The sequence below is a fragment of the Poecilia latipinna genome, unplaced genomic scaffold, assembly GCF_001443285.1.
Source record: "Poecilia latipinna isolate Pla-1442-1.1 unplaced genomic scaffold, P_latipinna-1.0 Scaffold1820, whole genome shotgun sequence".
NCBI lineage: Eukaryota > Metazoa > Chordata > Actinopteri > Cyprinodontiformes > Poeciliidae > Poecilia > Poecilia latipinna.
This window is the reverse complement of record NW_015114436.1, coordinates 244,745-256,855: the sequence shown is the minus strand read 5'-3', so window position 1 is coordinate 256,855 and position 12,111 is coordinate 244,745. Positions and strand designations below refer to the sequence as shown.

The 12,111-nt window shown below is 38.4% G+C and overlaps 1 protein-coding gene across 2 annotated transcripts; it reads left to right on the top strand.

Moving 5' to 3' along the window:
* Positions 1 to 511: 511 nt before the first annotated feature.
* Positions 512 to 10,878, top strand: LOC106934515 (uncharacterized). Of its 2 annotated transcripts, XM_015014480.1 has the most exons (5): positions 512 to 550; positions 5,633 to 6,370; positions 6,527 to 6,690; positions 7,162 to 8,073; positions 9,331 to 10,878. In XM_015014480.1, the coding sequence occupies exons 2-5, from the start codon at positions 5,654 to 5,656 to the stop codon at positions 9,473 to 9,475; spliced, it is 1,938 nt and encodes a 645-aa protein (XP_014869966.1). In that variant the 5' UTR covers positions 512 to 550; positions 5,633 to 5,653; the 3' UTR covers positions 9,476 to 10,878. The 2 variants fall into 2 exon arrangements, with proteins under 2 accessions (XP_014869966.1, XP_014869967.1); XM_015014481.1 differs by lacking the exon at positions 9,331 to 10,878 and having other exon boundaries at positions 7,162 to 9,302.
* The last annotated feature ends 1,233 nt before the right edge of the window (positions 10,879 to 12,111 follow it).

Genomic DNA, 12,111 nt, shown 5'->3' with positions numbered 1-12,111 from the left:
TGGTCTTAAGACCGGTCTTAAGACCAAGACCAACTTCGAGTACCACAACACTGACTGAGCAAATCATTTCACAGGTGTTTTCATATCACCTGTTAATCTGTGTGGTGATTCTTATCTGGTTTCAATGAATAAATAACTCAGTGTGATGTGAAGAGTACAGAGAGAGAAAAACAACATAGACTAAACCCAATCTGATGTTGAAACATAATTTATTTCTGTTTGCTGAGTTTCTACCAGATTTTACTCCATGCCAGCCTCACATGGAGTAAAATCCATGTGAGGCTGGCATGGAATCTTAAATCCCGTTAAGATTTCAAATCTTAACGGGATTTTCTTGTTGAAATTAAGGTTAAATAGAATAAATGAATAAAACCTGGACATTGCTAAACTGTACTCCCAGGGAATTTTTGTTCCAAACTTTCACTTTCACTTCTTGCTGTTTGTTTCTTACTGAGGCGTGTCGCCCATGACGTAATATGATTAAAGGTTTCTAAATAAGGTTGCTGGTCTTTTACCTGTTACATGACTGCATCGATTTCACCTGCAACAGGTAGGACAAACTGCAGCTTTGCTCTAAAAAACTCACAGTATTATTAAATATTTAGCAGTAGATTTATTCTGAACTAACAGCATCTGGTTACTATATCAGACAAAGTTGTTCAGTCATAGAGTTTCTGTTGTTTAGTGGAAATTCACACAGCTGACAGAAATGTGGGAATTTAGGTCAAAAGTAAAAAACATAACTTCAGCATTTTCCTATTTTAGAGACTTGATTTTAATTTTCTGTTCATCCATGAGTGACCTGCAAAGTGATCTACTCCATAAACTGATTGTCCAGAGCAGCTGAAAGGAGAGCTAGTGATTCTGTGTGTTAGGATCTTGGGTTATTTTGGTCATTTCATTCTAGTTCCATGATTATTGTGTTCCTTCGTTTCTTCTTTTGATTACATCAGCCTTGTTTCTATTTTACTTTAGTATAGTCTTTTTTCAATTATTCTAGTTTGTTTATTGATTCCTGGCATCTCGTTATAGGTTGATAGGTATTTTTCTGAACCTACATAAAGAACCACAGACAACGTCTATGAATTTTATGGCCGAACTTTTGCAAAAGGAGAAGTTTCAGCAAAGTGCTCCTCCGAGCTGTTCACTGAGCGTTCTGCCTTCTGACAGCTAGAGCCAGCCTTTTATTTAGGAAAAGGAAGAATGTGAAAGATAAACAGCAAGAGTCAGATGGCAAGCTCTATCAGCACACACAGGTCACCTAGCCCTTTGAGAGCGATGTCTCCTAAGGGTGGAGGGAACGATCAGTTCTTCTTGGAACACAGATACTTGGTGTCAAATTATTCAACACAGCAGTCAAAAAGTTTTCGCACAGCACGTCACTACTGATTAACAGACTGAATAATGACCTAACGTAATAATAAAAGTGCCCTTTTTAGCCAATTTCTTTATTTATTTATTTTTGGTAGTATTATTTTCGAAGCCCTCTTCTGACACATAATAACATGTACTAAAATTATTTGTTTTTTTGTACAACATAATAAGGGGGTTTCACATTTTAACACATTTTAACACTATAAAATGTACCGCCCACGTTGAGAAACACTCCTCTAGATATTAATGCACAAATCACAGCAGGAATATCTCTTAATAAGAGGGATGATACTTAAGAATCATCCCGATAATCGGGGAATCCCTAAGATTGTCAGAAAAGGGAAATCGGGGGAAAAAATGACAAAAAATCTTTCCCTGTTAACTGGACATGATTCCCACACTTTGCTTTTGACTCAATATTAACATGTAATCGTCCATTGTGTAAAACGTTTTGATCAGATCCGACAAGAAATACAGAGTTACCACAATCTGTTGCTAAAAAAGTCACATTCGTAAACTTTAAGAGAACTCTGTTCTGATTGGCGTTTTCTGACAGTGAATGTGAGAGAGTTTGTAAGGTTTGGCCCATGGGGCCTCTTATGCTTCCAGCTTAAACTTTCGCTATGAGCTCCATAAGTGAAAGTTTGAAGTGAAAATCCTCTGCCAGACTTTATAACAGCAGCTGATTCTTCCTGCCAATCAGCTGATTTACTGTAACTCAGCAGCTCTCCACATGTTTTACATGAATTTAAATCCTGCAGCAGAAACACGGCAGCTGCTTCACATGTACCTGGTAGGCTCTAATTTAAATGTGCAAACCCTGAATTGATGCATAAATCAGACTAAATATTCAGTATCTGTTAAGTCTGAATGAAAGTCTGAACATTTAGAAGGAAATACTGAAGACTTGTGAGCTGTAGATGCAATTCTGTTCATTTTTATTTATGTAGCGCCAATTCATAACAAATGTTGTCTCAAGACATGATAGGTATTTTTTGACAACCTATGTAAAATGAACCACAGACAACTTATGTGAGTTTTTACCAAGCTTTCATGAAAGAAGAAGACGCAGCGGACCACTCCAGCGCGCTGCCCTCCACGCGTTCTGAAAACCCTCAGTTAGAGCTTTGTCTTTTATTATCAAGAAAAAGAGGGTGGATGGGAAAGCAATACGGGAGAAACAAACTACTTCTGCACACAGGCAGTTTCTCAAGTAAGGAGAAACTGCCTTATTGTGTTATTATTACTTACTGTTATTCTGGTGGATAAAAAAGCAGCTGTAGAAAGATAATTCAAGGTTAGGGAACACACAGTTAACTCCAATCTAATATCAACTCTTACACAGTAGGAACACTTTAAATGAAAAAACAAGTTAACTACTGTCAAAGTCATAATACATAGTTTCTAACAAGACACTTTACAAACAAATTATACTTACATACATTTAAATTGATTCTAATTTCAAAAAGTACAGAAAGCTCAGTTATCAAAAGTAGTTTAAAAGGTTTCTAAGAAAAGATGAAAAACATGTACAGTAAAACACATTTTATGGTAATCTGTGTTTTCTGTGTATTTATTTTGAGGTTTTTCTGAATTTATTAGTCTGGACCTAAATAGGAACGATAAATTTTCTTTATTTGTAAAAAGTGTAAACTTGACTTGAAAGTTCTCTTGAAAACCAGTGATGTGAATTCAGATTATTTAGACTGATTACTGAACAGATTCAATTTCAGAGAAAATATTTAATCTGCTGTTTTTCTTTGCGCAGTAAACTCACAGATTTACTGCAGCACAGATTCTTGTTTCCTGTTGAAAATGTTGCTGTCAGAGTATAAATGAAGCTGCTGCAGGATAAACTCAGAGTTGAATAACTTAGTTTATCAGGTTAACCAGAAGCCAAACCAGCTTTTCCTCAAGAACTTTACTTCTGACTAAGAATCAGATCATTTACAAAAAAAAAAAGATGAAATAAATATTTAAAGAGGTTAGGTTGTCCTCAGCGCCTGCTGAAATGTTTTGTACATGTACAGAACATGTCTGTACATATACTGACATGTTGTTCTGTTCATGTGTTTCTCCTCTATGGCTCTCATGTCTAAAGTATTTCTTGATTCAGACTTTAACATAATCTTCATATTTACTGATTCATGCATCAGTTCAGGGTTTGCACATTTAAAGGAAAGGCTACCAGGAGCCTGTGAAGCAGCTGCTGTGTTTCTGCTGTTTTCATGTAAAACGTGTGGAGAGCTGCTGAGTTACAGTAAATCAGCTGATTTACAGGAAGAATCCGCCTCTGTTATAAAGTCCGGCAGATTTCTGCCAAACCAGGTCAGGGGTGTGTTTTCAAATCAATCGTTGATATGAAAGATGATGTTATTGTGATTACTTCAAATAAAACTCCATTATGATGATGTGAAGAAGACAGAGATAGAAATAAAACAGATACACTAAACCAAACCTAATGATTATTTCTGATTGCTTAGTTTCACTTTCACTTATTTGTTTCCTGTTGAGGCGTGTTGCCCATGAATTAATCTGATTCAAGGTTTATAAATAAGGCTGCTGGTCTTTTACCAGTTACATAACATTGATTTCACCTGCAACAGGTAGGACAAACTGCAGCTTTGCTCTAATAAATTAACATTATTATTATTAAATATTTAGCGGTAGATTTATTCTGAACTAACAGCATCTGGTTACTATATCAGACAAAGTTGTTCAGTCATAGAGTTTCTGTTGTTTAGTGGAAATTCACACAGCTGACAGAAATGTGGGAATTTAGGTCAAAAGTAAAAAACATAACTTCAGCATTTTCTTATTTTAGAGACTTGATTTTAATTTTCTGTTCATCCATGAGTGACCTGCAAAGTGATCTACTCCATAAACTGATTTTCCAGAGCAGCTGAAAGGAGAGCTAGTGATTCTGTGTGTTAGGATCTTGGGTTATTTTGGTCATTTCATTCTAGTTCCATGATTATTGTGTTCCTTCGTTTCTTCTTTTGATTACATCAGCCTTGTTTCTATTTTACTTTAGTATAGTCTTTTTTCAATTATTCTAGTTTGTTTATTGATTCCTGGCATCTCGTTATAGGTTGATAGGTATTTTTCTGAACCTACATAAAGAACCACAGACAACTTCTATGAATTTTATGGCCGAACTTTTGCAAAAGGAGAAGTTTCAGCAAAGTGCTCCTCCGAGCTGTTCACTGAGCGTTCTGCCTTCTGACAGCTAGAGCCAGCCTTTTATTTAGGAAAAGGAAGAATGTGAAAGATAAACAGCAAGAGTCAGATGGCAAGCTCTATCAGCACACACAGGTCATCTAGCCCTTTGAGAGCGATGTCTCCTAAGGGTGGAGGGAACGATCAGTTCTTCTTGGAACACAGATACTTGGTGCCAAATTATTCAACACAGCAGTCAAAAAGTTTTAGCACAGACAAGAAAATCACATCAATACTGATTAATATAAGACTGATTAATGATCTAAAGTAATAATAAATGTATGATATATAAATGTAAAATGATAACACAAAAATCCCAACATAGGTTGTTTTTGGATTAATTTTCCTAGTTGTCCTGTTGTGTACTCTCACTCGCCCCCTGTGCCATTTTCTCTCTCTCCTCTCACACCTGTTGGCTAGTTACCCCAGCCTTTTTCGCCCAGCATTCACCCTCACAATATTTAAATCCTTATACGCCATTAGAGCCTGTTCTCTGCTCATGCTCCCTACGCTTCTCTGGTTCTGATGGAGAACCAAAAGACCTTCTTCCCCTCTGTTCCTCAAGCAACTCCTACCTCCCAACACAGATGGAGACACTGCTGCTGCCAAAAGCACAGCTTCTCTCAGTCTTTTGAGCTCAACAGTGTTCACCAGTCTCCTGAGGTCCACAGGTTTCTGCCAGAACTCCCTGCCCTTGTGAGCCTGCCTTGTTGTCAGCGAACCCCCACATGGATCATCTTCCCAAAACCAGAACGGGAAGACTATAAGGACCTTCAGTCGATAACGGCCTCCAGAAACTCAGTAATGCCGCAGTACTGTGTTTGTCAAGCTCCTCTGCCTCCCATTGCTGAGCTTAATCTCCCAGGCTCAGACTGTAATATCCAGATGAGGGCATGAGTTATTTCTCTTAATACATGTTCTAATAGAATGAACGCAATGTCTTTTGTGGATGTTTTCTATATTTTGCATTTTTGATGCTTGCTGCAAACCAATTTCCTTCTGAGATATGCATAAAACTAAAACTTGAACCTTTTTTCAGGAAAATCACTGGGATCCCACCATGGATGTAGCCGACATGCTCATAGATAAAATCTTCAAGTGGGTGGAGCTGCAGAAAAAAGGTGCAGAGAAGTTTGACAAACTGGCCACTGAGCTGGAGGAAACCAAGAAAGGTTGCAACGTCAGCAAAGTTGTAGGCAGCTCAGTGTCTGTAGGAGGAGCGGCGGCCATGACAGTTTCTGGTATATCAGCCCTGGTCACTGGAGGAGCTGCGATCCCGTTCCTGTTCACAGCTGGAGCCGTGGCCTCTGGCCTCGGTCTGACCACTAATGTGGCCTCAGACGTTGTGGACATCACTGTGGCGAGCCTAAACATGAACGAAGCCAAAGAGATCGGTGAGAAGATCGAGAATCTCGAAAAGGGGATTGAGAAACTGATGGGAACGCTGAAGGAGGAAGGAGAGCGCAGGGAAAAAGAGGCTTCGTCCTTTAAGAAACTTTCTCCAGAAGATTATGTTGTAGAAAGGATCGTGAGGGCCATGGCCAAACGAGAGGGGCTGATCCTGAACGACAGGATGAGTCTGCAGAGCATGATGTCTGGTTTCTCCAAAACACTGATCAGTGATAAGGGCGCAGATTTAGCTCTTCTTGGGATTTCTTTAGCTTCCAAGTTTGCGATGATTGCAGCGAGAAAGTCTGGGAAGAGTTTGGTGTCGAATGGACTTCCAGAGCTGGCAGCGTCCATGGGAGCAAAAGCTGCAGGCAAAGCAGTCGGACGGGTGAGTAACTCAGACTGCTCACTGAGAATAATAGTTATCACAATATTTTGTGGGACTTTATGACGGCGTATTAAGGCCATTTTAAATAGAAATCTCTGATTATTTCTGATGTTTGATAAACATTTTACTCTCCTAAACTTATTTTGCCTTTCCCAGGTTGGAGCAGGAGTGGTTGGATTGGCGTTTTCAGTTCCTGAGCTGGTGATCAACTGTATCGATGTGAATAACTGTAAGACTGAAGCCAGTCAGAGTCTGAGGAAGAACGCTAAGGACATACGGATCGCTTCTGACCAGATGGAAACCGACCTGAAAAACATTCAGTAAGTCTGAATGATGAAACATCTCACTAACTAAAATAATGGAAATAGAAAAAATACTGAACTTTACAGGAAACCAACTCATAAATCATTGTTTTTGATGTTTTTTCATGTATTCCAAAAGTTTTATACAGTATTTTATTTATGTACCACTTAGAAAACAACACATGGCCAACTCAGGTTATCTCTAGCCCTGGGCACGCACACACACAGCAGGAATATCTCTTAATATTTTAAGAATCATCCCAATAATCGGAGAATCCCTAAGATTGTCAGAAAAGGAAAATCGGGGGAAAAAAATGACATAAAAATCTTGTCGCGTTAACTAGACATCATTCCCACACTTTGCTCTTGACTCGATATCAACATTGTGTAAAACGTTTTGATCAGATCCAACAGGACAAGAAATACAGAGTTACCACAATCTGTTGCTAAAAAGAAGAACTGTGTTCTGATTGGCGTTTTCTCTTCCAGATCGATCTTCCGAAGGTTAGCCAAGGTTAAACGCTCCATTGAAACCAAAAACAAGAGCAGTGACGACTGTCAAACTCTGCTGAAGTTTGCACAGGATACCTGCAAAGATGAATCCGTTAGGAAGTGGCTCAGGGAAAAAGCACAGTCCAAGATCTTCTCCAAGCTGGTGGACATGTTCCAGTTCCTGAAGGAAAAGCTTGATGAGGAAGAGAAGAAGAACCACAGCAACGAAGTTGACATTACCTTTGTGGCTCATGGAGCGATAACTGACTCCATGATGCCAGCCAGCTGCCTGCTGCCTCTGCCCACCGTCTCCGACGTTGTCCTATACTCGCCCTGGAACTGCTACCTTGAAGCTACCGCAGCGTACGGTATCGCCACAGGGAAGATTCAACCTGTCCACAGAGAGTTTCACTGTACACCTGGTTGTGGCTGCAAGGTTCCAGATGACGGGCATCGGCCCAAACGTCTCCCTGATGGATGGAACTCCATGAAGAAAGCTGGAAATCAAGAGATTCCCAACATCATCGTGTCTCCTTTAAAATCACCTGAAGATGGAGTCTGGAAGAAATTTGAGATGCTAGAAAGCAGACATGGCAACCCTGGAAGAAACCATATCCTCATCCCATTGATCCTCCCATCGACTGGTCCAAATGAAACTATCCCTCTCCCTGTTGTCACCTTGGCTCTGTCGCTGGTGCTCATGTTCTCCAGGTTTCAGGCCACGCTCCACCTCACCGTCTGTCTGGGGAAACGATCTGTGGAAATGAAACTGGATGAAGAAGCTCTGAAGCAGCAGTACGCCTGCACCATCAACTTCACAGTAATGACCTCAGCTGAGGAGATGTTGGCCTCCAATTTCACAAACTGGCTCCGCAAAGCTTTCAAAGCCGCTTTCAGGGACAAAATGAGGTATTGAGAAGATTTTAAACAAACATTTCTGCTTTGCTGAAGTAGATGTGTTGGACTCCAGCTTCAGGCCCATCTTAGCTGATTTTATTTTATCAACTATACATCAGATTCTTGTTATACTACTTCCTCTTCAGTTTCTAGATACTCTGACTGCACTGCCATCTAGTGGTCTTAAACAGCAAAGGGAATGTATCACTAGTTTAATTATTTCTTAAACTAAATAATGTAGTTTAATTCATTTATATAGTCACAGTGAATGCAGTTAGTTTTCAGCCAATCTTACAGTCATATTTACACTTAAAGAAATAAAAGTCTAATTGCATCCAATCAAAAAAGATCCAAAACTCAAATTCAGGACATCATATAATCAGGAATTTCAGCTGATTGGATGAAGTTATTTAGCAATAGGCAACAAACTGCATTACCTGCAGATGACTGGTCATATTTCTCAAATGTTTGGTTTGTTTTTACCTGTTTTTCTGTGATTATGCTGCAGACATCACTTCATTTATATGCAGTATACTCGATCATTGTACTGGATTAACTCAGCAAAGGGAAGAAGTCAAGTTTATCTGTAGCACATTTCAGCAATAAGGCTCTTCAAAGTGCTTTACATGATAAAAAACAACACAGTGATCAATTATGTTGTCAATAATATTCATCAAAATCAAAACAAACTTTCATCAGAATCATCAAAGGCAATGTTTGATGACTGCGTTCATTGCAATCATCAAATATTCCATTATGATTACAAATATCATCAAATATTGATTACTCCTTGAAGTAATCAATGTTCCAGTTATGAATCAACGTGTCTCGTAGCATATGGGGATTTTAGCCTTGATTTAAAGGTTGAGGTCAGAGTTCATCCTGATCTCTAGTTTGCAGCTGTAATAACTGAAGCTGTGCTTTGATTTTAGATGGTTCATCTTCAGGTCCAAAGATAAAAACTTCAGTTTTGTTTCTGGTCATCTGGAGAAGACTGTGGCACATCCACACATCATTTATCTTTTCTAAGTATTTCTTCTGTGGGTTGATGACTTCAGAGTCATCTGGTGACTTCGTGATGTAGAGCTGTGAATCATCTGTGTAGTTATGGTAACTAATGTTATTACTTGTTATAACCTGAGTAAGTGGGAGAATATTGAATAGGAGGGGTTCTAGGATCTGGCAATGAGCATCTTGCTGCTTCATGGTGACAGTAAGGATGCAACAGACACACATTCTTACTAAATGTTCTCCATCTTCTTTCTGCAGAGAAGTTTCACAAAGAACAAGGATCTCCAAAGAAAAGAACCAACAGCCTGCAGAGAGAAACTGTTTAAATCAAACTGGTTATATATTTATTTCTTTTGTTATTTTAATTTATTTTTTATTTTATTTTTCAGTGTTCAGATATTGACATCAACATTTCTTGTGGCAAATCTCACAGACAAAATATTAGGTTCTGCTTAACCAAAGCTATGACAAATAATCAGGTTATATTTTCAAGTCTATGTGGCTTTAGGGTCATTTCCTTCTGCCCCTATTTATCTCTGTAAATAGGTTTTGGGCCCCTCCATTGTGATAAACATATTTGTTCCCATTCTTCATCAGTTATGACAAGACCCGCTTCCTTTTCCCATTTATCTTTTATATACTGTGTGGAGTGGGTATTAAAGTTTCATATGATCTTATATATTTTCAAAATTATCAGTCTTGACAGTTTTATATGATTTTATTGTTAGTTCAATGGGTTGTATTGATCTGTGTTTTGTTTGATTTCCTGGTTGTAATTATTTCTTATTTGTAGATATCTCTAAAGATCTTTTTCCAAATTACAACCTTCTTGTGGTTTGTTGAAGCTTTCCATTTTATTTTCTTTCACAGTCTGAAAATTGAACTTTATACTTTCTGTCATTCAAGTTTTGAATCTGGAGTCGATGCTGTTTGGTAGAAAACTTTTATTATATGCTAACCAGTTTAAAACCTTGATTTCTTTACTTTTGTTTATTTTTACAACTTCTCTCCATGTTGTTAGTATTGATTTAACCCATTTATTTACCAGTTCGTCTTCAAATCAAGCTGTTTAGTGTCTGCCGTTAGTAATGGGACATCTGAGATCTTCCACTTTGCTTCATGCTCTTTATAGGAAGTTCAAATTTGAGCGGAGAGGAAATAGTTTTTGAGCCCTGAGGCCCCATCCTCCTCCTTTCATAACTGTAATGTTTTATAATACGAGGTTTTCCATATAAATCTGGATATTGCTTTGTCCCATTCTATAAAACGATGGCTTGGAATGGAAATTGGTAAAGTTTAAAAAAGATAGAGGGATTTTGATGTCACATTCATCTTTATGGTTTCTATTCTTGCTGTTAAGTTTAAATGGGGAATGAGATTCTATGTTTCCAGGTTTTTAACGACTGAATAAAGGTGACTATAATTGTTATCCATAATTTTAGTAACATTTTGATGAAGTATTACTCCCAGATATCTGAGGGATTGTGTGTTTCATCTAGGAGTTTTTTGTTTTTTTTATCTTTGGGTGGGCACCAATAAGAAGTAGTTTCTGTTTTTTCAGTATTTAATTTGTAGCCAGATATAGAGCCAGTTGTTTCTAGACTGTGCATCAGTTCTGGTTCAATCAGCCCAATCTCTGATGTCAGAAGGTCAACAGACTCTCATGTGATGCTGTGTTGATTCTTAGTAGACAACTGTTTGTGATTTGCTAATAGCTTACAAACCACTCACATTTGGGAAAGGAAGGGACTTTGTGCCACTATTTATATGAAGTAATTCCTGTCAATAAATGAGAAATTTTGCATTTCGCAGAGACTTTGTGTGGTCTCTCCCTCTACAGAGACATTTTATAAACAGTCAAGGACTGTAAGGCAGCTAAATTTAGGTTCTGGACCACCTGTAGGTTCTGGACCACCTGTAGGTTCTGGAACACCTGTAGGTGTTTCACAGGCAGGGAGGCCGGTTAGGGGGGGATGGCAGTCGTCATGGTGTGTCGTCACTGCACCAGACAATATTTAATTATAATTAACTTTAAATTGTTACTTTGAGTCTTTTTAAAAATATTTTTATCTTCTATAAAATGAGATTTTTTTTTGCTTCCTCTGCTGCTTGGTCATTTCAGACACATCAACAGAAATTTATTCATAATGCAGCATTTTTTTCTCCAGTTTCTTATTTCTACACATTAATCATGTGAAGTGCAGCTCAGTGACAATAAATCAGCTGATTTACAGGAATAATCTGCTATTGTGACAAAGGTCTGCAGGAATATTTGATGGATTTGATAACAATTGTTCTATGTAGGATGATTTTAATCGAATTTCCTTGATCCATAAAGTTAAAAGAAAACTACATCATAACACACCCCGAGTAATTTAACTGGTTTGCTGTGTTTTTACTTTAAGTAAAATAGTGACAGCTGCAGAATGTCCTGGTTTTTATTCTCAGGTTATATAATGTTTACTGTAATCCAACGATAGACTGAGAAACCTTCCCCTTATCTTGGGATTTCCCAGGGACTTCCATTCAGTTTCTCTTTCACAGTTTCAATATAGTAACAAACAGGTGCGTCACCAAGTGATCAGTGATAAAACCTCAGAGCTTCAGGTCTTACCTGATCCGATGAAGCACAGCTCTTCATTCAACAGCAGGTAAGACTAACTGACGCTTTACTTTAACTATCCCACAGGATTCCTCCATGTCATCCACCTGACAGAGGGGTGAAGCAGATTCAGCTTTAAATCTGTGGATCTCATTCAGTTTAGGACAAAATGCCACCTGAATCATGTTTTAGGAAAAAAATAAAAGCTTCTTTCTGCTTTCAGGTGCTGACTTTCTGCCAACCATGAGCTACGTAACAACCGATCCCAACCTGATGAAGTTACATTCTGCTTTCCAGGAGATGAAAAGCCAGAAGCAGATCTTGTGAGTTTCTGAACTCCTTATATTTCTGATGTTTCTGTTGCTTTAAAGCACTGAAGCAAAGAGGACCCACAGGGGTCCAGCAGGACAAAGTGATCAGTCGTTTGACCAGCTGTT

What these genes read in the sequence shown, in the direction of transcription:
- LOC106934515 (XM_015014480.1), top strand. Translation starts at nt 5,654, where the DNA reads ATGGATGTAGCCGACATGCTCATAGATAAAATCTTCAAGTGGGTGGAG. An exon ending in CAGGCAAAGCAGTCGGACGG is followed by an intron (nt 6,371 to 6,526) that starts GTGAGTAACTCA and finishes TGCCTTTCCCAG; the next exon opens with GTTGGAGCAGGAGTGGTTGG. An exon ending in ACCGACCTGAAAAACATTCA is followed by an intron (nt 6,691 to 7,161) that starts GTAAGTCTGAAT and finishes TTTCTCTTCCAG; the next exon opens with ATCGATCTTCCGAAGGTTAG.